At 45.6% G+C, this 23,560-nt stretch overlaps 1 protein-coding gene across 3 annotated transcripts in view; it reads right to left on the bottom strand.

Moving 5' to 3' along the window:
- SIK3 (SIK family kinase 3) overlaps positions 1-23,560 on the bottom strand; it is a 92,245-nt gene that overhangs the window by 18,126 nt on the left and 50,559 nt on the right. For all 3 annotated transcript variants that reach the window (XM_075035168.1, XM_075035169.1, XM_075035170.1), the window contains exons 3-14: positions 21,040-21,103; positions 14,215-14,376; positions 7,272-7,396; positions 6,250-6,373; positions 4,958-5,076; positions 4,467-4,577; positions 4,157-4,300; positions 3,485-3,562; positions 3,264-3,373; positions 2,291-2,444; positions 1,632-1,787; positions 969-1,039 (exon numbers count right to left, since the gene is read on the bottom strand). In XM_075035168.1, the coding sequence (XP_074891269.1) occupies positions 969-1,039; positions 1,632-1,787; positions 2,291-2,444; positions 3,264-3,373; positions 3,485-3,562; positions 4,157-4,300; positions 4,467-4,577; positions 4,958-5,076; positions 6,250-6,373; positions 7,272-7,396; positions 14,215-14,376; positions 21,040-21,103 (1,418 nt within the window). The remainder of the gene's footprint in view (positions 1-968; positions 1,040-1,631; positions 1,788-2,290; positions 2,445-3,263; positions 3,374-3,484; positions 3,563-4,156; positions 4,301-4,466; positions 4,578-4,957; positions 5,077-6,249; positions 6,374-7,271; positions 7,397-14,214; positions 14,377-21,039; positions 21,104-23,560) is intronic.

The raw sequence follows: 23,560 nt of genomic DNA, 5'->3' as shown, positions 1-23,560 counted from the left end.
AAATCCCCCCTTCGCTCTGGAGCACTGAGAGAAGAGCTGGCAGAGGCTCTGGGGTATGACCTCCACCCACCCCCCCAGTGTTTCTCTGCCTGCAACCAACCTCCAATTTGAATCCTTCTCCAGAGCGCAGCCCCTGAGGAAATGCTGCCTTACTCGAGGTGGTGGCCTGTACAAACTGGGGTGGGAGGGGTGGGATATCCAGAAAACTTTTCACGTTTGAGGTAAGAATAGGAGCACTCCGTAACCACATCCACCACATGTAGTGCACCAGCTGGTTAGCAGAGAAGAAACTATGCAAAAGCTACTAAGAAAATGTTAGCAAGGACATGGTTAGTGTTTTCATGGATTTAGAAAATTACAAGCATCTTCTACCCGCTTCCTAGTATGTGTTTGGAGCAGACAAAAAGAACAGCAGTTTCCAGCCTGGTATCTAACAATCCTTTCCTTATTGGATTAGATGATTTTAAGGCCTACTGTTAAAATTAGAAGCTAGAGGTACCCGCATTTCCAGCAAGCTCACTTTGTTTAAGGCATCAGAGTTGGATGTTTACTGCATGTCTTGATACAAAAGCTGCATTGACACCCAAGGCCACAGATGAGATCTTCATACCTCCATCACTCAGCAGGGAGGGGTGAATCACTTAGCACTCATTTTGCAGGTTAGTGTGGATTGCATGCTGGTGCACACTAAGCAAAGGAATTTAGCAGTTTCAGAGTTTCTGGAGAACCTACTGCTCAATTAGCTAACCATTTCAGGGGGAATCCAGCTTTGTAAGCACCTAGTAGTGTCAGAGGAGTAATTGCCTACAGTAATCAACACCCACAAGAACAAGAGAAACGTTGAGCCTTCGCTGTAATCAACATTGTTGCCTGTGATGAGGTTGCTCGTGTTTTAATTCAGCTGTGGAACCCCACAGGGTGAACCTCCTGGAGGTAGTAAGGGCAAATGTTAACAGACTGGGAGTTACCTCTGCACAGCTTCCTGATCTGGCTCCCCATCGGAGCTCTCCTCATCCACTGGGGTGACAGCTGGGACAGCCTGCAGAGAGAAGAGAAGCCATGGGTTCCAGAAAGCAGTCGGCGTGGTCCCATCCACACAGCAGACACCTGACCTTCCCAAACAAGCTCTCACAAGGATGTATGTCAGCTCCTCTGCAGCACCAAGGCCACCCAGCCAAGAACCCCTTCCAACATTCCTTCCCCAATCAAAACTGCTTGTACAAGGTTGCTGCTTCTTTTGGTGCTACCAGGTGCTACAGATGCATCAAGAAAGAATGTGCATTAACGCCCAAGATGGACATTTTCGTTTTCTCTATTAGATCAGCAAAAGAGAAGAAAAGCACCCATTAAAAAAAGTTCACAAATATTTCGTCAATTCCAGAGAGGAATACCATCTCAGCTGGTAGCTACAGGAGAGAACAGCAACTCTCCCACAAGGGGACAAAGCACCCCGCTGCTCCAGAGCGGGGCAACCTTTGGAAGCATGCAGGTACACTCCCTGCAGTGCTTCCAGAGCACTACAGACTGAGCTACTACTCTGTCTGCCGTGACCTGGAGGCAGTCACCTCTGCCTGTGGGAGGAGATATTTATAAGCATGCCACCAATTCTCTTCTTTCCTTTTGCTACTTACTGGCGTCATAGTGACGAGCGGAGATGGACCTCGAGGACGTTTCAGCAGTTGCTGTGCGTGTAACTGGATGTTAGCTCCGCCATCTGATGCCCTCCGCCCCAGAGGGCCCATGCCATTCAGCAGCTGCAGGGTGGGAGGCTGCAGCAGGGACTGCTCCTGGGAAGCACAGACAGTGCAGTTACCGACCCCATACCAGATCCTTCCAGTACCTGAGCCCCAAGGTCACAAACCCAAACACTGGCATGAGAGAAAACAAGCCTTCTGGGCTTCAGGAGAGATGAAGGAGTATCACCAACATCTCAGAGCTGACGTGGGGCAGAGAGAGGCAGTGTCAGTGGAAAAGTGGTGTTTTAACTCTCCATTTCCCTGCACTCTGCTTTAGTTGCCAGGCAGGCTGCAACCTGCAGCTCCAAAGCCAGGCAGCGCAGTCCTATTTCTCCTCAGCCCATTAATTAATTTCATATTGCAGTGTTCTTTCATTCCTTGGCTTTTTAAGTAACCAGCCAGAATGATACCTAAAGAGACAGCAAGAGGATAAACCTTGAAGCTTATGGAGTCCAAGGAACTGGCAGATAAAGAGAGCAAGTGCGAGCACAAACACACCCCCACGTGCCGGTGGGGCACAGACTGCAGAAGGGAGCGCACGCATCAGTCAGTACCTTGTACTCCAGCTGACCCGTGGGCTGCAGGTTCTGCCTAGGCAGCACATTGTGCATGAAGTTCACATTCGGGGTCACCTGCAGGAACGGAGCCTGAGGAGTGACACGGGGGAAGCCAGGCAGGAGCTTCTGCAGATCTTCCATGACTTCCGTTCTGTGCAATCACATTTACAGACAGGCAAATTAGCAATGATGTGGAGAGCACCACCCATAGGCCCATTACACTCTGCTTCCCTTCACAAAAAGGCTTCTCACGGCTCCAGAAAATGGTCACAGAGAGTAGCCAAGCCACCCTTTGGTTTTTACTTGTTCCTTCTTCCCCTCCAAGTTGAGATTTGCCAGAACTAGCTCTTTGCATTACCCTCAAGTCACATTTATCACAAAAACTTTACCTAGGACATGAGAGCAGTGCACCCTAGGTGAGAAACTGGCTTGCACACCAGTGAACACCACTAGAGCTTACACAGAGCTCATGAGGAAGAAGAGGAAAGCATCTCATCCTCAGCTGAAATACTAACCAAGCTGTGCAACAGAACTAGGACATTTAAAAGAACACTTTTGCTAAAGAGACACCTTGAATTTCTTTCTCTGTCTGGTAAAAATCAAGTTTGTAGAAATAACTCCAAGCCACTCACAGCAGGAGCGGGAAACCAAAGATTTGATACCAGCTATGATACAGATACATGCACTCATCACCACCTGATCTGCCTAAAGTGAAGCAGAGACCTGGGACTGAGGGGCACGCTGTGAAGCATATTTGCCAGCCCAGAAACTGGAGACCATTGCCAGTCCAAAATGTATCAAGTCTTATATACCACAGAGCCCAGAAGTCCCCTTCAGGCATTAGCCTCTTATCTGCCAATGTAGCACATGAATAAACCTGTGACATCTCAGAAGGACCAAAGTCACATGCTAGGAGTAAATCTTCAGGTTCCCTTAATCTTCCCTCAGGGAGTTAGGGTCCAATACTAACCGTGGGTCAGCTACTCCAACCGTGTGCCTTCTCATGGAGAGGTAACGGACCAGAGCTTCAGGTGATGGCTCTTCCCCTTCATCACTGTCCAAGTTCATTGTTCCGTCAGTCTGGGCAGGCAAAACATTGGAGATGTTGAAACACAAGTGAGGGTCAAGCAAAAGGCTTCGGTGCAAGCCTGGGAAAAGAACTTGCAGGGGCCATCAAGGGGTGTACCTCACCTCTACAATTTGGTTTTCGGGGTTGATGAGCTGGACTTGTGGCACATTGATGCTCATGGTATTGCCTGTCTGTTCTGTCTGCAAGAGCAGTAAGATCAAAATCAGAAGGCATGAAGCTAGCATCTCGTACAACCCCTTTACAAACACCGCTGGATTAACACCAGTGCACAGACCTAAGCACTTGGGAATACAGAGGTTACCCTGGAGCCAGTAAAGATCAGTTTATTCCTAATTCTCAATGGGTTGCCTCATTTCCCCTCCTCCCTTCTGTTCAGGCAGGGTCAGCATCTCTTCTGCTTCCCTTATGACCTGGCCTCTCTTAAAGCAAATATTTATTTCTTGGACAGCAGCACAAATTGAGGAAGAAGCATCGCACCGGAGTCCTGGTCTGTAAACTCTGCCTCCCAAACAGTAACCCTCGCATTGCCTTCTCCTCTGTCGCTAAGCTAACACAAGACTTTGTCTGAAAGGTATTCGCTAAACCCACAGGCAATGAACAAACTGTTCCTAATCTCAGTATTATGGCACCCTAAATACACACAAAGTTCTTGGACGAGGAACATTTTGACACTCCTGCCAGGATGAGGACACCCACAAGCAAGTCTGAGTTTGGCAGGTAAGGGACTGGCTGGCCTTCCAGGGCTGGAAGAACATTACGCAAGCAGGATCTACCTGGATGTTAGCAGAGGTGGGGAAGGTCATGGTCCGTGGTATACTTGGAGATGCTGCAATGCGCAGATTCTTGTGTCTCTTCAGGCGGTCGCAGAGCAGGCTGTAGATTGCACTGTAGTGATCATAAGCATCGGCTCTTAACGACTAAAAGAGGAAAAGGAAACAGCAGTCAGTGCCTTTTGTCAAACAACAAAATATGCTCCATACTGTGCTGAGGGTGCTCAGTTACCAGAGGCGATAAGCAACAAACGTGGCCATTTGATCTCCAATAGGAACAGGCAGGACACGACTGTCAGCTGTGGTGTCTCACCTGAATTGTGCGCTCCTTGTCCAGCCCCATGTCCGCCATTGCTAGCAGCACGTCCTCGTTCAGCGGCTCCATCTGCCTCTCGGTCTTCAGGTGCTGACACTCCGCTATCAGCTGTAAGAGCACAGACACAGACTTGAGTGCTGACATTCCCAAAGACACACCGATGAGTCATAGCGCTCTGAGGAACCAATGCACCAGGCTCTGGCTGCAAGCTGGCATGAGCTTTGAAGGCTGATGGCACACCAAATCGAAATCTAGTCCCTTTGGCTCTCAGTGCCAAAGGGAAAGATACAAAAATATATGTAGATGATGAGCGATGTGGAAAGCAAGACCAGGAGACAGAAAGCGGAAAGGCAGCGCACCAGCACTCCCAATGAGAGGTCTCAAACAGCCGAAACGAACATTGCAGCACTATGTGCCCGGAGCCCATCTGCAGCCCAGCAGGCACTGAGCAGACCCCACTTGCACACCAGCTCGCTTCTGCTTCTCACCCTGTCAAACTCTGCATCGGCCTCCCCAAGCTTCATCCACTTGTGTTTGCAGATCTGCTCCATGGAGAGCCGCTTGCTTGGGTCCAAGACCAGCATGTGGCGGATCAGATGTTCACATTCTGCAGGGGAAGAGAGAGGCTGGGTAACCTGCAGGGAGGGACACGACTTCTGCAGGAGGCAGCCTCACGCTGCAAGGGCGAAAGTGCTTTTTTCTTTCAAAGCGATGCACTTCTCCGCAGGAAGTCATACACAGCAAAAATACTGTTTCTCCTTTTGCACTTCGCACACGTGCCGCTTTGCTGCAGACATTTGATTTCCCCAGGCTAGGAAGGAAGCAAGCCACCCAGGCCACCGGGCCCCTGTGCTATTTGCCGGAGCCCCTAGGTGGCACGCTGTCACCCCGTCCCTCCTCGCCCTGCCGGCACTGGCCGGGGGACACGACTGGCTTTGGGGGGTTGAAGGGCAAAGTATCCCCTGACCATTCCCCACTCGGGAACAGCTCACTGTGAATGATTTCTCCACTGTATTACGCATGTGCTGTCACCGTGGGGGACTGCTGAGGCTCTCCTCCGTTTGGGATGGGTTAGATATAAGCTAGCTTTAAAAGCACCACATTTTAGCAAGCATTTTCTGCATGAAGAGAGCCTCTTCCACAAGTAAGGCAGCAGGCAAGGAAGCTTACAGCTGGGAAACTCCAGGCAGCCCATGCAAAATTACTCCTTAATCTGACAGCAGGCAACCAAGAACCTACATGTGACTCGTTCTGAAATGAAGTTGGTTTTACCTGAGAATTAATCATACTTTTCCAGAACAAGATTTATTACTAAAGCATTCAGAAGCATTTTTGCAGAAACAGGACACAGACATTCATCTCTGATGGGGGTATTGCTGGAAACTCACGTGCCATAATGCTGTGAAAAGCTTCTTGTCTAAAACAGGTACAGTGAGAGTCTCTATATTCCTAAATCACTCTTCCATTTTTAGCTTTCACATTTCCCAAAATTTAGAAGGAGTGTATCTTTGCTGACGTTTTGCTATAGTTTGCATAGTTACATACATGAAAGCTGAGATTTTAAATAAGAGTATTTTGGTTTCTAAATTCCAGACTCAGAACTCATTTTAGCTTACGTTACAAACCACCATCCAGTGGATAAGCTTCCTGGCATACCACTTGACTGGCACATTAATCAACTGGTATACTATAATGTAAGTGCTCCAAAGAATCTGTAAGCAGAGACGCAACCAGCGCCTGCTCAGCGCTGCAGGCATGCTGGGGTGTGTGCACCCCTTACCTGTGGACATGAAAAATGGAATGCGAAATTTCCCACTGAGCACCCTCGCCCGCAGGTTCTGCAGCGTGCTCCCGTCGAAGGGCAGAGCGCCACAGACCAGCACGTACAGCACCACGCCAAGACTCTGCGTCCAAAACAAAGGTTGTGTCAGCAGCGTTAGAGGGAGAGACTAGGAGACTGCAGTTAATTGCAGTAAATGTTGTTTAAATAAAATAAAGTAATAATAAAGAAGAAAAACCAAATGCCATTGGAATGGACCTTGCTGACATCCCAGGCCAGCTTAATTCCTCCTGCAAACTTCAAGCCTAATTTAGACTTTCTTTGGAGCCTCAGAAGCCAATGGTTAAAGAAGCCTACAGCCCCAGCCTGCCTGAGGCAGCCCCACACTACTGCGGCAGGAGGCTCTGGCCAACCTGCATGCCCAGACCAAACAGCTTCAGCCAACCTAACACTGCTGGGACGGCGCGGCCGTTTCAAACCCAGCTATGCCACCCTTCCCTTGCACTCATCCAGCTTGGCTGGCAGAGCTTGGGGAGCCCCACGAGGAGAAGAGGCAGGACAGCAGGCAACCGAGTTGGTGTTGAAAGGCAGGGCTGCAGGGCAAAGCAGGCTTTGCGTTGCACAGCTAGTGCCACAGAGGAGACCATCCCAAGTCTCTGTGCTAATGTGCTCTCTGCAAAAACCTCGTAGAGCAAAACTTGACCTTTCCTCTTTCAGCTCTGCCAGATCAAGCCCTACTGCAGCAAGTACTCTGCCATTCAACAGTGGTGAAGCAAACTGTATTTTTGGGAAACTAAATTAAAAACGCTTTTCTGGGCAACTAATATTTTTGGCACCATGCCTCCCAATAAAGAAAACATGTGACATAGTAGCCAGAACAAAATTTTGTAAGCGTTTCTTTGAAAAACATTGTTTCCCATATCAGCGGCTTTTCTCCGAGACACATACCAAGTATTCAGGAATCAAAGCCAAACAAACAGAGCAAAAGTCAGATCAAAGAGAGAAGGAGGTTCATCGCATACCCAAATGTCAACCTTTGGCCCATCGTATTCCTTTCCTTCAAAGAGCTCTGGAGCAGCATAGGGAGGACTCCCACACCAGGTTTTAAGCAGCTGACCAGGTGTGAAGATGTTACTGAACCCAAAATCTGAAAGAACAAAGAGAACTGATTAAAGGAATACGATCCACTCCACCTGTCCTAAGCAAATGGGATATAAGTAATTTGCTGAGTCTAGTAAAGTCACATACAATCCCAGAACGGATAACTGATACACAGACATCAGAGAAACAAGAGTGCAAAAGAGGCAAGAACAGTAAGAGCAATGCGGAATCCACCTGGACAACGTGCAACTTCTCTCCGTACTGAGACAAAAGAAGACCAAGTATTAACAGCCGCATGTCCACTTCATACAGTATAAAACACACCCCATTTAAACAACCTGCTGCAATACCAAGACTTAGGCCTGCTTCACATACTATAACCATACTGCTTTTGCTTAGCAGAACACAAAGATCTTCCCAAAAGTTTCCTCTTTGCTTTTTGCCCATGTGATTTCCATGCTGGAGTCAATACACCAGCCATCAGATCAACTAGGGTTGCTGCAAGTCAGGTGGATGGTTTGGAATGAGGCTTCCACCTTATATTCAAGAAATCCCACATAAATCTTGTGTGTTAATCTCCATCTCCAATGTCAAGTTTCTCAACTTCATTAGGGCCAGGGCAGCTGGCAGCAAGGACAAAATGCAGACAAAGGGAAAAAGAATGGGAAGCTGATTTTCCAGAAAGTGTTATGTGAGCTGGAAACTTTGGTTATGGTGGGCAGCTCTACAAACGCAGTCAAATCATCCACCAACAGCAAATAATAAATCCTGAAAGAGAAATTAAAAGAAAGGTCTTAACCTTACGGGCAGTCAACCATCAGCTTACGTGGGCACTAATGGCATTCTCTGCTAATTAACCTGCCACCCTCTGGCACACAGCTGGGACTCACACTGGAAGAAGTAAAGAAACCAACGGACTCAAGAGAAGTGAGCTTTTTCTTACAAAAAGAAAGAAGCTTCACTAACAATTTCCTTCTTTTTTGTGTCCATTGTATAAAAGCAAATATACAGTCAGAAAGAGGCGTCTCCATGTCCCGTGAACGAGGTGCCCTTAGAAGCAAGCTCCATCAGAAGGAGCGGTGCCACAAAGGTTATCTGCAAACTGCTCTGCCTGTGTTTCTGCTAGAAGTGTGCCAGCAGGAGGGTGAGTGACATTAACGCACGCGGACGGGGACCCACAGCAACAAGGACATTTTTCATGGCATTTGCACCAGCAGCAGATCCTCACGGCAGGCTTGTTGAGAAACACTGGAAAAAACCAAGGAGGCCAGAGCTCAGTTTGCAAATTCTAACTGATTAAACCAAAAAAGCATCGTGGCAAAAATACGCAGTACAGCTGCAGAAAGTGAAAATCTCTTATAAAGAGCTTAAGATTAATTTTGACTCCATCAGTGGTCAGAACTGCAGCGTATCTGGAATAATGCACAGCTGACTGCCTACCTGTCAGTGAAACACAAGATCCCCATGTCGTGCCAGGAGAATTGGACCGAAAACGCATACTTCACTACATGTATACAAATGGTAAAGAATACTTGAAATGCAAAAGCGCAAAAGTTTTTTTCCCATTTCTTGAAATAAATACACATTCATCTTGAAAACTCATCTTCGTTTTTATCGCTTATTTCTCCTTACAGTCTTTTACCCGTGCTTTAAAAGGTAAGGACTTTGGCATGCCATCTTCTTTAGCCATCAAGAAATATTTGTTTTCCTAAATCATGTAAAACTACAGGTTTGCCCCAACACATTCGATATTACCCTGCAGAAAGGAAAATGGTTGTCATCTGCTAAACAAAAGCCCCTTAACACCAGCGCCCAGAGTTTCACACCAACTTCCAAGAACAAGCCATCAGCGAGGCCAGTGATGGCCAACACCTCTGTGCAGGAGGCACAGAAAACGCCACAAGCACTCCACAGACAATGCACTAACTGGTGAGTCTGTGCTCCCGCTCACCATCACCGCTTTCCTTACAGGATTTTCCATGACCTAATTTCAGGTGACTTTCCTCTCCTCCTTCAAACAGCTTCTGCAAAGCTCAGCAGACCACCTAGCACAGCTCGGCACAGCAGGCGCAGTCGGCACGACTGCTGCTAGCTCAGCGCCAGGAGGGTACAGCCAACTTCCCCTCCTCCCATCCCTTTGCGGGGGCAAAATTCTCTGTGTGGAGATGGTTTACGCTTGTGAAGAATACCTAGCGTGTCATGATCCTGTGGAAATACCTGGAGTACAGACAACGCTACTCAAACCCTACCTCAAAACAGAGCACAGAGATGGTAAATGTTCTTTAAAAGCATCACAGTATCAAAACGAGGCAGTTAAACACCCTTTGGGTTTTTACTGCTGGAAATGAACTCATCTAAACTTCCAAAACACAGGAGCAGTCAGCCTTTGGAGGACTATTTCAGGGAAATAGTACACAGCCACACAATTGTCTTTTCCACTTCTGCAAGCTTTTGAGCTGTTCTGTCTCATGTTTAAAGCAGGTTGTGTAACAAGTGCCTGAATTACAGCTATCAGAGCAAGCAATAAAAACTAGAGCACTAAAATGTATTTCCATCTCCTCACAACAAAGCATCTGTAAGTCAAGTTTAGATGTAAACTCTTTCCAACTGTGCAAGAACACACTGGAATTTTGGTACTTCACATATATTGAGCAAATTATTCTGGTTTAGTTACTTTTATTTATCCTTGTATGTACTCGAATGGGCTTTGCAGCACTGTGGGAACCAACCGTATTTTCAAAGCAGTGAACGCCACCTCGTGCAGCCCAGCACCAGCTCCAGCTGTGCACAGGACAGAGGACCGAGGTGTTCCCCACACTGCTGCACTGGCCCGCTAACCGGTCATGCCGACGAGCCCCATTCGATAGCGGCACGGCGAGCAAGCAGCAGCACATTCTGCAGCGAGGGCAGAGCTGTGCCTTGCCATGCCAGCTGGCAGCCACTGCTGCCTCTGAACAGACATGCAACAGCTGCCTCCCGCAACCTTCTCTGCTTTGTAAGAGCTGCAGGAGATTGGCCATCTTTGAAACTTTACCCTTCTTCCACATCAGGTTGAAATTAGCCCATGGGTTCACAGCTCTTTTTGACAGTGGAGAGGAGGTGGGCAGAGGGAGCAGCCCCACAGAGCCTCTCCTTAGAGGACCAGGCTAGAAGGGCAGAGGTGCTGCCGCCAGCATGTCGGTGTCCACCCAGCAGGTCCTGGAGCTCCTGCACCCCATGGCTGCCCAAGATTTCAGGATGAAAAACCTCTCTCTGTGGAGAGCTGCTGCTCTACCCAGTGCCTTCTGGGCTCCGGGTGAGTCACGCTGCTCGTCTCTGCAGGGAGCTGGAGCCAGATGGCTCCATCTTACGTGAAGCACTGTTCAAAGGCTGGAAACAGCTTCCAGAACCCACCTGTGCTGCATCAACTGAGGTCAAGGCTGGTGAAAACAGTAGGCTTTTTAAAAGCCCCCCTGAAAGTTCAGTGGAGGATTTGAAAACCCCAAAGCAACAAAAAACAACAAAACAAAATCTAAACCAAACAAAAAAAAACAAACTACAATTTAAACTTTCTTAAAAACTATGACAAGTCACCCCAGTTCACCCCAGACATACAAATCCAAATCCCCAGGGAGCAACCAGGTCTCATTCCACAAACAGATGCAGAGGGAAGAGGAGCATTTTTAAAAAGAGCAAGGTAAAAGTCACAATGATGTGATATAGGGAAAATATTTAAAAGAAACATCTCTGTGCTATAAAAAGGTGGGCCCAGTCCCTCACATTTCCTCAGAGCAAGAGCCTTTAGTATCTGCACAACAGGAACTTTTATCCTCAGAAGGTGAAAGAGCAAGCAGGCTCTTGCAAACGAATGCAAAGCAATGCATAGATCAGATTCCTCTCTGAAACCATACCCCAGGAAGGCCTGGGTATTTAGCAATAATCTCAATTCCTGGCTGAACCCTCTGACTGGGAGCACAAGTGAACATAGTGCCAGAAGCTACTGACTCAGACTTTGAGAAGGTATGCTGGAGAAAAGGCATCCATGGGAAAAATGAGCACGAGGGTAAGAGTGTTTGTATCTATCTTACTGTTTACGGAAAAATAGTATAGTTGCAATCAATCAAAAAAAAAAAAAAACAACAACCCTGAACCCAAACCCCAAAAGCACACTTGTAGTCACCATTGAGTAAGAATAGCAGCATTAACTGACTTTGAGACTGCTACACTATCTTGCTGTGTCAATTACTTAACCAATGCCAAGTAAGGGATGCAGAGCTGCAAATGGAGGTCAGTAGTAATGTGCTAGAAAATCTGCACCGGTGAGAGTCTGCAAAACTCCAAAAGCTGATGGAATTATGCACATTACTAAAGGCTGCGCATATGGGTACCAGAAGAACCACAAAGCTCTAGTCCCAGTCTCAGATCTGAGTGTCAGAGATGACACACTGGCTTACTGCATCCATCCTTCAGGCTGTCTGTGTTGCTGCTACTTGGCAGATAAAAAGTGACCAGACCTACCGAGCAGAGCCTTCAGAAGACACTTGAGATATATGTCTAGCTTCCATCAGCTGAACATTAAATGGATTATTGAAGAGGTTTGAGTTAGACACAGTTAACGGGTTTGGCAGTGAAGGTTTAGCCAATCCTCCACCCTGTGTAATAGGGCTTTGCGCATTTCTGTAGTGTTTATTCTGGGAGGTCTGGGGTGAAAGAGATCGGTTGCTATCGCTTCTTTTTTTGCTCTTGAAACAATGGAAGAACCGGTGTCAAGTTGTAATTGATGAGTTATAGGGACAAAACTTAATACTTGGAAAATCCTATACCATAAATCAGCTTTTCCAGGCTACTTTTCAAATCACTACCACATCTTCCTGCCAAGTAAAACACTACCACCATCAGGGTGGGAACTATCTTCTAGAGTCCATTCTGGGAGCTGAGATTTGGAAGGAAAATAGTTTCCAACTCCCTTAGATTAAAAAAAAAAAAAGTTTCCACAATTTTCAGACATTCACAGAGCTTGTCAGCATGCTCATGTGGACATTTCTGTAGGAAATCCAGCTGTATTCCAGTTTCTACCTGGGTTAGTTTTTAACTTCTTTCTTATTTGCTAGGCACCCTCCCTCCCCTACACACAGATTAGATTTTACCCCATGAACACAAGATGGCCTCAAATCATTAGTGCATCTGTTCGCATAAACAGATACCAGAAAGTGCTGCTCATAAAGACCTCCTGAACAGCCTTTCTTGTCGGAGCTCCGTTACCTGCCACCAACTCCTTCCACTGCAGCAGCTACCAACAGGTGCTTGCTGCTGCCCTCCTTCAGCAGGAAATGAGTCTGACTGGCAAAACCAAGTCATTTTCCCCACATTGTCAGTATGTTTCTCTCGGTGACTGCACACAGTGCAGTCCTGGGAAGCGGGAGCTAGCAGGCTTTCAGTTGGACACAAAACACTGCACAGCGCAAGGCAGCACAGATTAGCTTAACACATAGGAAACACTACAAACCACTTATACTTCATCAGCAACATGTGTCTTGCTCATCTTCTGCTCCCAGAACAGCAAAGAGCAGGTTATCATCCTTGTGCCAAGGAGGACAGGGTTCATACCATTAAGTGTCCAGAGGAAGTTTCAGGAAGTCCTTCACTCCTTTCTATTCCTTATCCATTCCCTCCTCACAAAGTGAGGATGAGAGAAACCGAAGAAATTACTAATCATTTTACTACAAATCAAATATTAAACTCTAATCTAACACCTACGGATGGTACATAAGAGAACAGTAACACGAGGAATAAGACTGGTTCCTCTCTCCAAGATGGTATCAAGCTAGAAGAGTATTCCCCAACTCCCAGTATTAAAATTGCTCACAGACTGAAAAGTTTTGTAGCCCTGAGCACTTTTTTTTTTTTTTTTTTTTTAAATCAAGTTACAAACTCTTGCAAAAGCCAACAAGCTCTCCAAGGAAGCCTATTAAGAGAAGGGGCAACAAAGTGCTTTCCAAAAATGCTCTGCTATGCATTAGGCTCTAGTAGAATTAAACAGTAAGTATGAGCTCTTCCAATTCAAAAGCCCATGAAATGAGATGAGCAGGGCAGTATTAAATCCTCTTGTTTCAATCGGTTGCTACATAATCCCACAAAGCTAAAAAGTCAAGTCTAGTCAGTGCATTACAGAGCTCAGCAGCCAAGGCTCAATCTCATGTACAAGAGGATCACAGACATGCAGGTCTGTGTTAGGTCAGCCTAGAAACCATCCGAGTTGCAAGCTCTCTGGAAGGGCAGTTATTAGCGAAAAACCCCACTGCCCAGCAAAACACTGGGAACAGACTGTAAGGGCCTGTTTATTTAGTAACTTCAGCTTCTCACCCTGCAATGAATAAAATACCCAAAGCACTGGGGCTACTTCTCTTGCTCTGTCAGACAGCATAGTAAAATGATACCAAGAGTGCTGTTTCCCCTTCACTGCTCTACCATAAATGTTGTCATCCCTCCTCTTCCATTCTTTCTCTCTCACTCAGTCTGAACTCCTTCGAAGAAGTCCTAAACCGGCAGCAGGACTCAAAGCAAGGTCAATTTTTTAATATTAGTCTCACCCACTATCCAGTGTATTGGAACACCGCAGTATCTACAGCCGCATATCTGCCTATGAAGCCAAACCTGCTTTTTTTTTCCCGTCGTCTTTTATTTTGCGCTACTTGAAGGGAGATATAAATCTCCCGGCTACAACCTGGCAGTTTCAGCTCTGGGCAGCAGGCCACACCGAAATCCAAAGCTTCCTTTAGCTGCACTGCGTTTCCTTCTTTCTGAATACCTGGAAGCAGCCAATGCCTACATTTATTAACTTCTGAAAGCAGCTGCCTTCCTCCCACACTGCTAGTCTTAGCTCACCTGCTATTTTGATGTTAAGGTTAGCATCCAGAAGTAGATTTTCTGCCTTCAGATCTCTGTGGACTATATTACGACAGTGACAAAAGTTGACAGCAGCCACTATTTGCTTGAACTTTCTCCGGGCTTCCTTCTCGGCCATACGTCCATGGGCCACCAAGTGATCTGTAAGGGACGAAGCGAAGAACAAAGTGGTTATTCACACAGGGAGCGCAACCCAGACAGGGGCTTCTCGCGCGCTTACCGCAAGTGATGCAGAGGATGGAGATGGGGAACGACATGGGCACCAGCGTGTTTTACAGATTCAAACACCAGACAGGGTCACTGCTGAAGCTATGGGAAGGGACTCCGGCACGCCACTGACACACCAGCCCTTACCTGGGCTGTCTCCAAGTGAAAGGCTTTAAAATTACAATCTTTCCTCTATTTAGAAGACAGCTGACGGGGCTGGCTGGAAAATCAGAACTGTTTTGTGAAAAGTGTAAAGGTTTTGAAATCTTTTTCAAAATCAAAATAAAACTTTTTCAACCTTTTCCTTCGGTCAAATACCAAGCCTCCCTCATACCATATTACCTCGACAGTGAGAGGTGCAGGTTCATGGCCATATGCCATCCCTCCTTCCCTCTGGTTTTTCACAGCAAATTTGTCTTTGGTCTAACAAGCCTCACCAAAGATAACTCTTGCCGAAACCAGTGAAGTCCTGTCTAGTTACAGAGACACTTCAGCTTTCTAGCCAACACACCTACCAGCTGCAGAAAGTATTTAACATCAACCCTCTTCAGAGGGAAAGCCACTCGTGACCAGATCGGAGCGAAACCCTGCCGTGCTCTGCAGTTTATGCCAGCTCCACTCCAGCCGGCTGTACGTCTGCCTCTGACCCACACTCTCCTTGCTCAGGCTGGACACAGCGCGCTTTTCAAGGTACACCTTGGCTGAGACCCAGTTTGAACACTCCTGAAGCACACAGGCTCCCCTTACAAATGCTACAAGTCAGTACTAAAGTACAACTTCAGGAACAGTTTTACTTCTGCAATGCAACAAAAGAAATTCATCGTACACAGTTCAAAACATGTGCAGGGGTTCCTGACACTCATAACCAGCCTCTGCGTACTTGCTACTGTTTTGCTGCAAAAACAGACTTGCAATATTCAACAATGCATTTGATTGTAAAAATGGAGCTTGCCTCTACTACAGAAACCTGAGTACTCTAAAATATTTTGTTCAAAATCTACACTCTCACTCAAAGGTAGTATTTGTTGCCAGCTCAGCTTTCCTTGGAAGCTAGCATTGCACGCGTGGGCAGGGACAGTCTCTCTAAGAGATCACAAAGGCAGACATACAGCAGCAACCCAACTTAAATGAATCCACTTAAAACCAGACTTACAGAAGCCACTCATCACACCATCCTGCAAGTGGGCATGGACAGGCAGGGGACCAGCAGTAGAAATGGCAGAGAAAGGAGAAAAAGCATCCCCCTCCCCCGAAGCATCAGCAGAACTGGCAACAAAACTCTGCCAGGAAAAGTGTAAAAGTCAAAGTAAGCAGCAGTTGAATAATGAAATACAATTATTATCCTTCCCTAATATCTCTCTACCCTATAAGCAAATCTAGCTAAAACTGATGCGGCACGGTAAGAGATACCTGCAGGAATAGTAGTGGGCAAATCATGGAATTGAGGACAGTGGTACAGAAAGCCAGGAGAAACCTGAGAAGCATCCTGGAGAGCCCCCAGTAACCAACCACACTCCCTGACTACATGCGGGACCAGGAGGGTTCCCGAGTTTCCCCAACTCACGGGAGAGGCTTCCAAGAGGTTTGCACAAGCCCTCTCCCCTCGAGTGTGGGCCACAGAGCGGGGGAACAGAGGCACTAGCAAGCCAAACCCCAGGGGCTTATTATCTCCTTGCCCGTTTCAAGAGGCTATTACTTCTCAGCTGGGCCATTGAGTTGGCCTCAAAAGACTTCTGGCCAAAAATAGGCTGAAATGATTAATTTCACTCCATAAACTCCATTAAACTGGAAGGCTTGACAGAGATATCTGTGTTTGAAAATAATAAAAATAAATCACTTCTGAAGGTTTCTCATCAGGTGGTTGTATTTTTCCCAGTCACCCATTAATTAAAATACCTGTGACATAATTGACTTGCAGTAAATACTAATTACCAAGATCCATCAAAGAAGTTCTGCTGGCTTCTGACTGCACAGCAACCTACTTCTCTACGTTTGACTACTCATGTTGTGCAACAGAGTGAAGTTGTTTTTCAGAAAACTTGTCAATTAAGTTTTATTCATCGGATGAACTTATTCCATGAGCAAATCTGAGCCAGGGCTGGGGAAGGGAATCCATACCAATTCCAGTGTGACCTTCAAGTCACTTGCTAGGAAAAGCAAAATTTACTATCTCAAGTAGCCCCATCATATTTCATTAAGTCATTTGCATGGTCATAAATTCTTTACTCTAAAGAGTTGGGAGACTGGCAAGCAGAGTTAAGCAAGGGCCTGCTCCAATTTAAGCATTACCGCTGATCAACAGATAGTAGCTCAGCTCCTAAACAAGTCAAGGTCATTCACATCTTTTATGCTGCTTGAATTTGGGAGCAGAGCCTGCCAATATAGCAAGCGCTCTTAAAACAAAGTGAAAGGCTCCAATCTCTCAACATTCAAAAAAATATTTTAGAGATTCTTCTGCAGGCAAGAAATCAAATCCACCTACTGCAGCAGGCGTCTTCCTACAGGGCTATCCTAAGTATATTTTTGCCCAGACCAGGGTCACCTGTCCCCCTGCACAGACAGTGACACATGCCATTGGGTCCTGCACACTTCAGAGTCTTGCTCTCAGGGGCTGCCCTGCCAGATGTCTGCTCACGCAGAAAACTCTGCTGCGCCTTTTATTAGTCAGTCCTGCTTAGGCTGTGAAAAAAATCTTCTTAGGTTAGGCATGAAATTTCACTTTTCATGAAGAAATGTGAGGAGAGGCCAGTCCCCAAGCTCTGCACGTAGGCACAGCACTTGGAGACCACTGACATTTCTGCACAAGCTCCAGAGGAAGGACAGAAACAATGAAGCTACAGAATACTTCACATACCACCAAGGGCAACTGTATGCCAAAATTAACCATTGCAGGCTTAGTCTGCATAAACCTCTTGTGCAATGGAGGTTACAGAGATGACCTGAATGTTCAGCTGGGAGCCAGCACACTGATCTTGAGTGCACCAAGTCCAGAAGCACAGACTCGCCGCTGGGTCATACACACGTCAGTGTGCTCTGCGGGAGCTGAAGATGTGTATGGCGTTGCTCCTTTGAGTGTTTTCCAGAGAGGAAGGAATGCACGATTTCATTTTGCAACCCTTAAAAACATCAGTCACTGTTGTCTGTACTTATATGAAGCACCTGATGCTGCTCTCTGCATTAAAAACAGTAAAATCCTACACTGAGGAAAAGGCATCTTCTGGTTAAGAGACAGGACTGATACACAAGTTTCCACTTTTCACCTCTGGACAGACTCCTCACGCTTTTAAGTTGCTTTCTGTCTGGAAAGCAAATGCTGCTTAAGCTTTACATCTCCTCTGGGTGGTGGATTAAGTCACATTTCCAGTGTATTTGGTGACCTTGTGATCTCAGAAGCAGCCTGACCTTCTTAGAGACTGACACCACGTTGTTTAACGCCTCTGTCCAGTTCACACTCAGAAAGCTCAGGACAAACAGGCAGGAGATGGGGAGACAGGGCAGAGACAGCGGATGTGCTAACCACATTAACCAGATGAGAATTTTGTCAAGCTTTCTGAGAATTTTTGTTAATCAACCAAGTACTCATATTCTTGTCAATGAGGGCTGCAGATTATTTACAGTATTCATAGTAAACAGCTGAAATCAAAACAGACTTCTAGACTGTATTCTGTTTGACCACAAAAAAGGACACTCAAGGGACCTGGAACAAAGAGCACTGTATGTTTAAAAGGAGACATTAATTTGTTCATGATGTCAAACCAGCAACCCAACCACACGCAAAACATGCATTGGGAAAAAAATAACAATTTACATTTTGCTGCTTAAGCCCATAGCGAAAGCAAGTCTTCCCCCTGATCCCCATGCAGCGCTATGCAAACAAAGCAAATTATCAAAACGTTTCCAGTAACAGATGAATCAAAGACACTTACGGCACAGCTTGGCCACTGAAGGAGCTATCAGCCCTTTTACTGGAAATTCAGATAAACAGGTTGTAAAGCTCTCCCAGGTGCCTACCCAGAACAGCCTGCAGAGCTCAGACCAACCAGGCACAAGACAGACAAGCGTCCAACACTGACTGACTTAAACCGTGGCCATTTAGAGAAACTACCATTCTTTCAGCTAAAAATTCCAACCTATATTGCTGCCCATGTAATATTTACAGTTGTATGGTACAGTTTAAGCCTGTGAAAGTCTTTTTAAAGCACCAAGGAGAACAACTTAGATTTGCTTCTAACAAAAACTTGCCATTCACAAAAGCCTGACACTGTAACTCGGATTATACGAGGCACTCAACCTCACACCGAGCATTTAGCATCCAGAAAACCATGGCTGCCAGCGCCCCCCATTTCTGCAGCTCCGCACTACACTTCAAAACCTAGGTCATGCAGATGTTAGGAGACAATCAAGAAAAAGAGATAAAGACTCAGCACAGGCACATTTAATAGAGGATTCCCCAGTGCGCAGTAATGGACACAGTGACTGCACTGTCCATACACACCTAACATGGCTATCCCAGCAGCACGTCCAGCGATCCCTAACAAGCCTACCATAAGAGGGACAGGCGTTGAGTTGAAGCAATGTGTACGCAATGTTTTATCCTTAATAATAGGTAAGCCCCAGCTTCCGCCTGCTGCACGACAGTACGGAAGAGTCAGCAGGTGCGAAGCCAGCCTGCGCTGCGATAGACTTTCTCTCAACAACGTGAGGACGTGAGATTCTTTAGTACTGGAGATGCTAACGACTGCAAGGAAGCCTTCCCAAAATGGGTTGCTGTTTCCTCCCTGTAAATTGCTTCCGCTGTTAGAACAAAGTCTTCGTGGCTCCTCAGGAAACTCCGATTACAAAAAGCTGAGACTTTAGTTTCCCCCTCTCTGCTCCAACACCGAGGGCGCACAGGGCCTCGCGCAGTGCCTGAAAATGCTCAAAACCGGCTAGTGGGGGCACAACCTCTGGCTTTGGCCTGGAAAAACGTCATGGCTGTTACATAACTGGCTGCTCCCAGCTATCCATGAGGATAAAATGCTGGGCAGTGTAATGGAAATTAGCCATGCTAATGAGCTGAATTTACTACAGCATAAAATATTTCAGAAAGCAATGAGATTTTCACTTCGACTCACGTAGAAGGCTAAGAGAATTCATTCCAAGTTCGTATATGAGCTTGCACATAGTTCTGGATTTAAAAAAGACGAGCCCATCTCTGCCAAATTCACCAGAAGAGGGAGAAAAAGCAAAAAGTAATTTATACTTTTCTGCAGTGATCCACACACAAGCGAACTCTAATACCCATTCAAGTGATTTTGCTGCAATTACGGCTTGCTGCACAAGGTAAGACGAATTTCACAAGCTTCCAGAACCGCTGGGTGCCTAGCACCGTGATTCATGTTTGAGGAAACAACTGGAAGACTCGGCTGGAGGAAGTCGGGTTTTTCACCAGGCAATCCACACTTTCCAAACATCAGCTACTACTTGCTTCTTCCTTCAGCTGTCACCTTCTCAGAGAAGAAATCCAAAGGACAAGGACAATGTTGAGAATAAGGCATGATGGCCATCTACGAAGGTACTAAGGAACTGGTATTAGATTATATTCAGTGGAAACCAGCATTTTTCAGCTCAAGTTGTTTTCCTTTTCCTTAATTTGGAGCTTGTCTTGCTTCTCTAAGAGCTTCATCTTTTATTACAACTCGGCCGCAGTTCCAGCAGAGTGAGAGGCTCTGACATCAAAAGTGAATCTGCTGCAATAACTTAACAGGACAAAAAGGAGAGTATTTCCATTTAGCCGACAGGCCGTATGTGACTGTCCTCACAAGGACACTGCCTGGAAGCAGATTTAAGCTAGCTCACTTCAAGCACGAAGGATTTGCCCCCTTTTCTGAGGCTCACGTTGGCTAAGTTAGTAAAGACCAATCTTGCAAAATTCTGACTCCGCCACCCGGTGCAAAATTCCAGTGTGTAAGTAAATCTCTATTTCTACAAGCTTCTTACTGGTCATGGTAATAAAACAAATTAATAAATCAGTCAACAGTTCTTGCAATTGTGCTGCACAGATACTTTTTTGCCTTTAAAGAATAGCTTCTGTGGTCAAGAAAGCTCAGCCAAAATATTCTTAGCAGACAATGGAGTTTAAAATGGATGTAACTAATACATGCTAAGATAACATCAGATATGAAAAAGATAAGAAAATACATGGTTTTGAGAACAAAATACTACAGAACCACAGGACTGCCTGTTTCTTTGAAAGCTACCAACAAACAACATTTCCGCTATCGTCAACAAGTTTGAAATAACTTGCTGGGAAGCAAAGTATTCAGCAACACTTCAAAATCTAACTGGATTACTATTTCCAACGTCTTTAATCCCAAAGTCAGCATAAAAAAAGTAGCAGAACCACCTGTCAATGAAACCCAAAGAAGAAACAGAGGTTATGGAAGTTATTTTTCCATTAAGTTGGTAGCATTTATTTCTTTACCCCTTTTGTCAGTGGAAAGTTTTCAGGCTGAAGGGCATCTCTCAACTGAAACAAGAGAGCGTGGCAGCTATTTTCAGTTTACTGTAGTTGACCAAGTGCATTATCTGATTAAAGAATGCAATAAATGTACTTACCAAATATTTCCCCTCCACTAGCGTACTCTGTCACTAGATAAATCATCCTCTCCGTCTCCATAACCTGGACGCAAGGACAGAAAAGTGACAGATAAGTAGACTGCCGCGTGCAAAAAGAAACGTAACTAAAAAAAATTTATTCTTCCTATAACATGTGTAACTGCTTTCATCAAATCAAAAATATTACTTTCCCATGCTTTACAGAGCTATGCAAAGGAATGGACAGGAACTGGGGAAAGTAAGAATCAAACAGCAAGTTTTAAACACTAAATCTGTAACTAAACACAACACTTCACCTTCCTCCTCTTCTATTTCCCCTTCCTTTAGCATTTGCTCCCCAGTTTTGTCTCATTCCAGCAGCCTGGGAGACTTTTCAGGGCTCCTACAACCAAACTTAGTTCACCCTTTCAATTAATCAGTCCATTGCAGGCACTAAAATAACCAATGCAATTTTGCCGAAGGGAGGAATATTCGCTGAATCAATAAGTGACTTTGAGTCAAGCGACAAGGAGTCAAGACCTATTAGACACAAACCACAGCATGGGCTTTGCTTTAGGGAGGCTGCATGGTTCAGCCAGGTAACACCACATTTTTCACAGTTTTTAAAACACATTTTTTAAGAGTCAGTTAGGATTTTGGGACGATAGCAGTCCAACACGCAAGGCTGGCAATATATTAGATGGGATTTCTGTAAAGGGCAGACAAAAGGCAGCAAGGGGCTGATGGAGAGCAATGCCACGCTCCACACCGCAGCAGAGCTGCTGCACAGGACTCTTGGAAGCACACAACTGATTTCTGAGCGCAGTTCTATCGCCTTTAGTGAAACCTATACTCCAAAATGACATCAGAGTCCTGAACAACTTCTAGGAAAGGCCCTATCAGGATACAGAAGAGAAGAAAAGCATAGGGCAAGGCACTATATGCTAAAGACAGGCCTCAACTACATTTTTAATGCTTAATAGACAGTGGGTGAGGGCGCGCAATTGCACTGAGCATAGAAAAAACAGCAAATAATGCCTTCCTGCCTGCAGATTTGGTAATGGTGGCTCCGAGGGCTGTTTTGTGACTGGATTAGATTTTGTGACCTGCCTTCAGGAAAGTACGCACTTGGGGTGTTTTCCAAAATTTGATGCCATTTATTTAGCAGGTTTTGTGGCTTTGTCAATGGAAAAACCCACCGTGTTTCATTTCCAGGACTGCAGGGCTGAACCTCCAGTGCCAGGTTTAAGAGGTCCATTTGCATACTCCAGGGTGTTTAGAAAAGGCCTGGAAACATTTTGGTTTCGTTTTGGCTTTTCTCTGTTTCAAAGACAAGTGAAAGTTCACTTTTTGACACAACATGGACTATTATCCCAACAGAGAAGCTTGGCACTTGGAGCCCCACACTGCTTGTTCCTACTAAGAATTAGGACTCGAACACGCAGACTTCATATTTTAAAAAATACAAGCCTGATCCAGACAACGGCAGCTGCTTTAACAGCTGGATCACTATTATGCTGAATGTTAAGAGTATAACGAAGATGAACCTCAGTTCTGCTCAAGTGTCACAGGGCATGATGTACAGCTCCCACTCAATGGCGATACTACATGTCCAGAGAAGCCTTCAGTAGATATTTTCAAGCATGTTTCTGTTTCTAGACAGAATCTCTTACATTATAGACTGCTAGCATTATAGACACTTTCTCCTTTTTCACTTACACCTTTTAAGTTCTATAAGCTCAAGGAAACGTGATTTTTAAAGTCAGATTCCTGATGAAAAGCTGTGAAAGGCTCTGAATTCCCAACTCCAGGTTTTAGTAGCTTTTATCTAAAAATAAATGCCACTGAAAGTACCCAGAAAGAACAGCCAGATGAAACATGCTCCACAGTGGGTACTCTTTTCTCACCTTAGCAAAGCTGAGCCACAAGTGTCACCTGTTCAGTATCATATCAAAAGCTTTAGATGGAATAAAACAGGTTGAAAAAGGGATTTTTGGCTCAGAAAAAAAAGGTTTAAGGAGTCAGTTTGCAAACAAACATTCCCTAAGTACCTTTAAAGTGCTGCAATTCTGCAGTGTTTGCTGTAAGCATCTCACACTTGACAGTTTGGCCAAAACAGCTAAACATTAACCTCTGTCACTTCTACTCAGTTTTAACTCTTTGGAGTCCCGTTAAATACTCCTATCTATCAGGCACAGATGAGAAGCAGACTGGGCTTGAACAGACAAAAGCTGATTGTAGGGAATGGCAACTTCTATTGCAGGTTACCACAACTTCTCCCTTAAAATGCGCACATGAACATTACATTACAAAAGGAAATAACCCCAGCATATTTCCCCCAGGATTCCAAGTTTTTCACATTCCAATGCCTGCCATCCGAGTCAGGCAGCCACAAACAGGAGATCACCCATCTTTAATTAGTCTCTTGCACCTGAAAACTGTCCCCAGGAAGGGCCCTGGACAGTCCTTTCTCCACTTTCCATACCAGCCCAAAGAAGAGCTAACCTTCCATCCACAGCTTGGATGGAAGTCCCCTCCATTC

The sequence above is a fragment of the Buteo buteo genome, chromosome 9 (genome assembly GCF_964188355.1).
Source record: "Buteo buteo chromosome 9, bButBut1.hap1.1, whole genome shotgun sequence".
NCBI lineage: Eukaryota > Metazoa > Chordata > Aves > Accipitriformes > Accipitridae > Buteo > Buteo buteo.
Note: the sequence above shows the minus strand (reverse complement) of the source record. Positions and strands in the feature narration are given on the sequence as shown.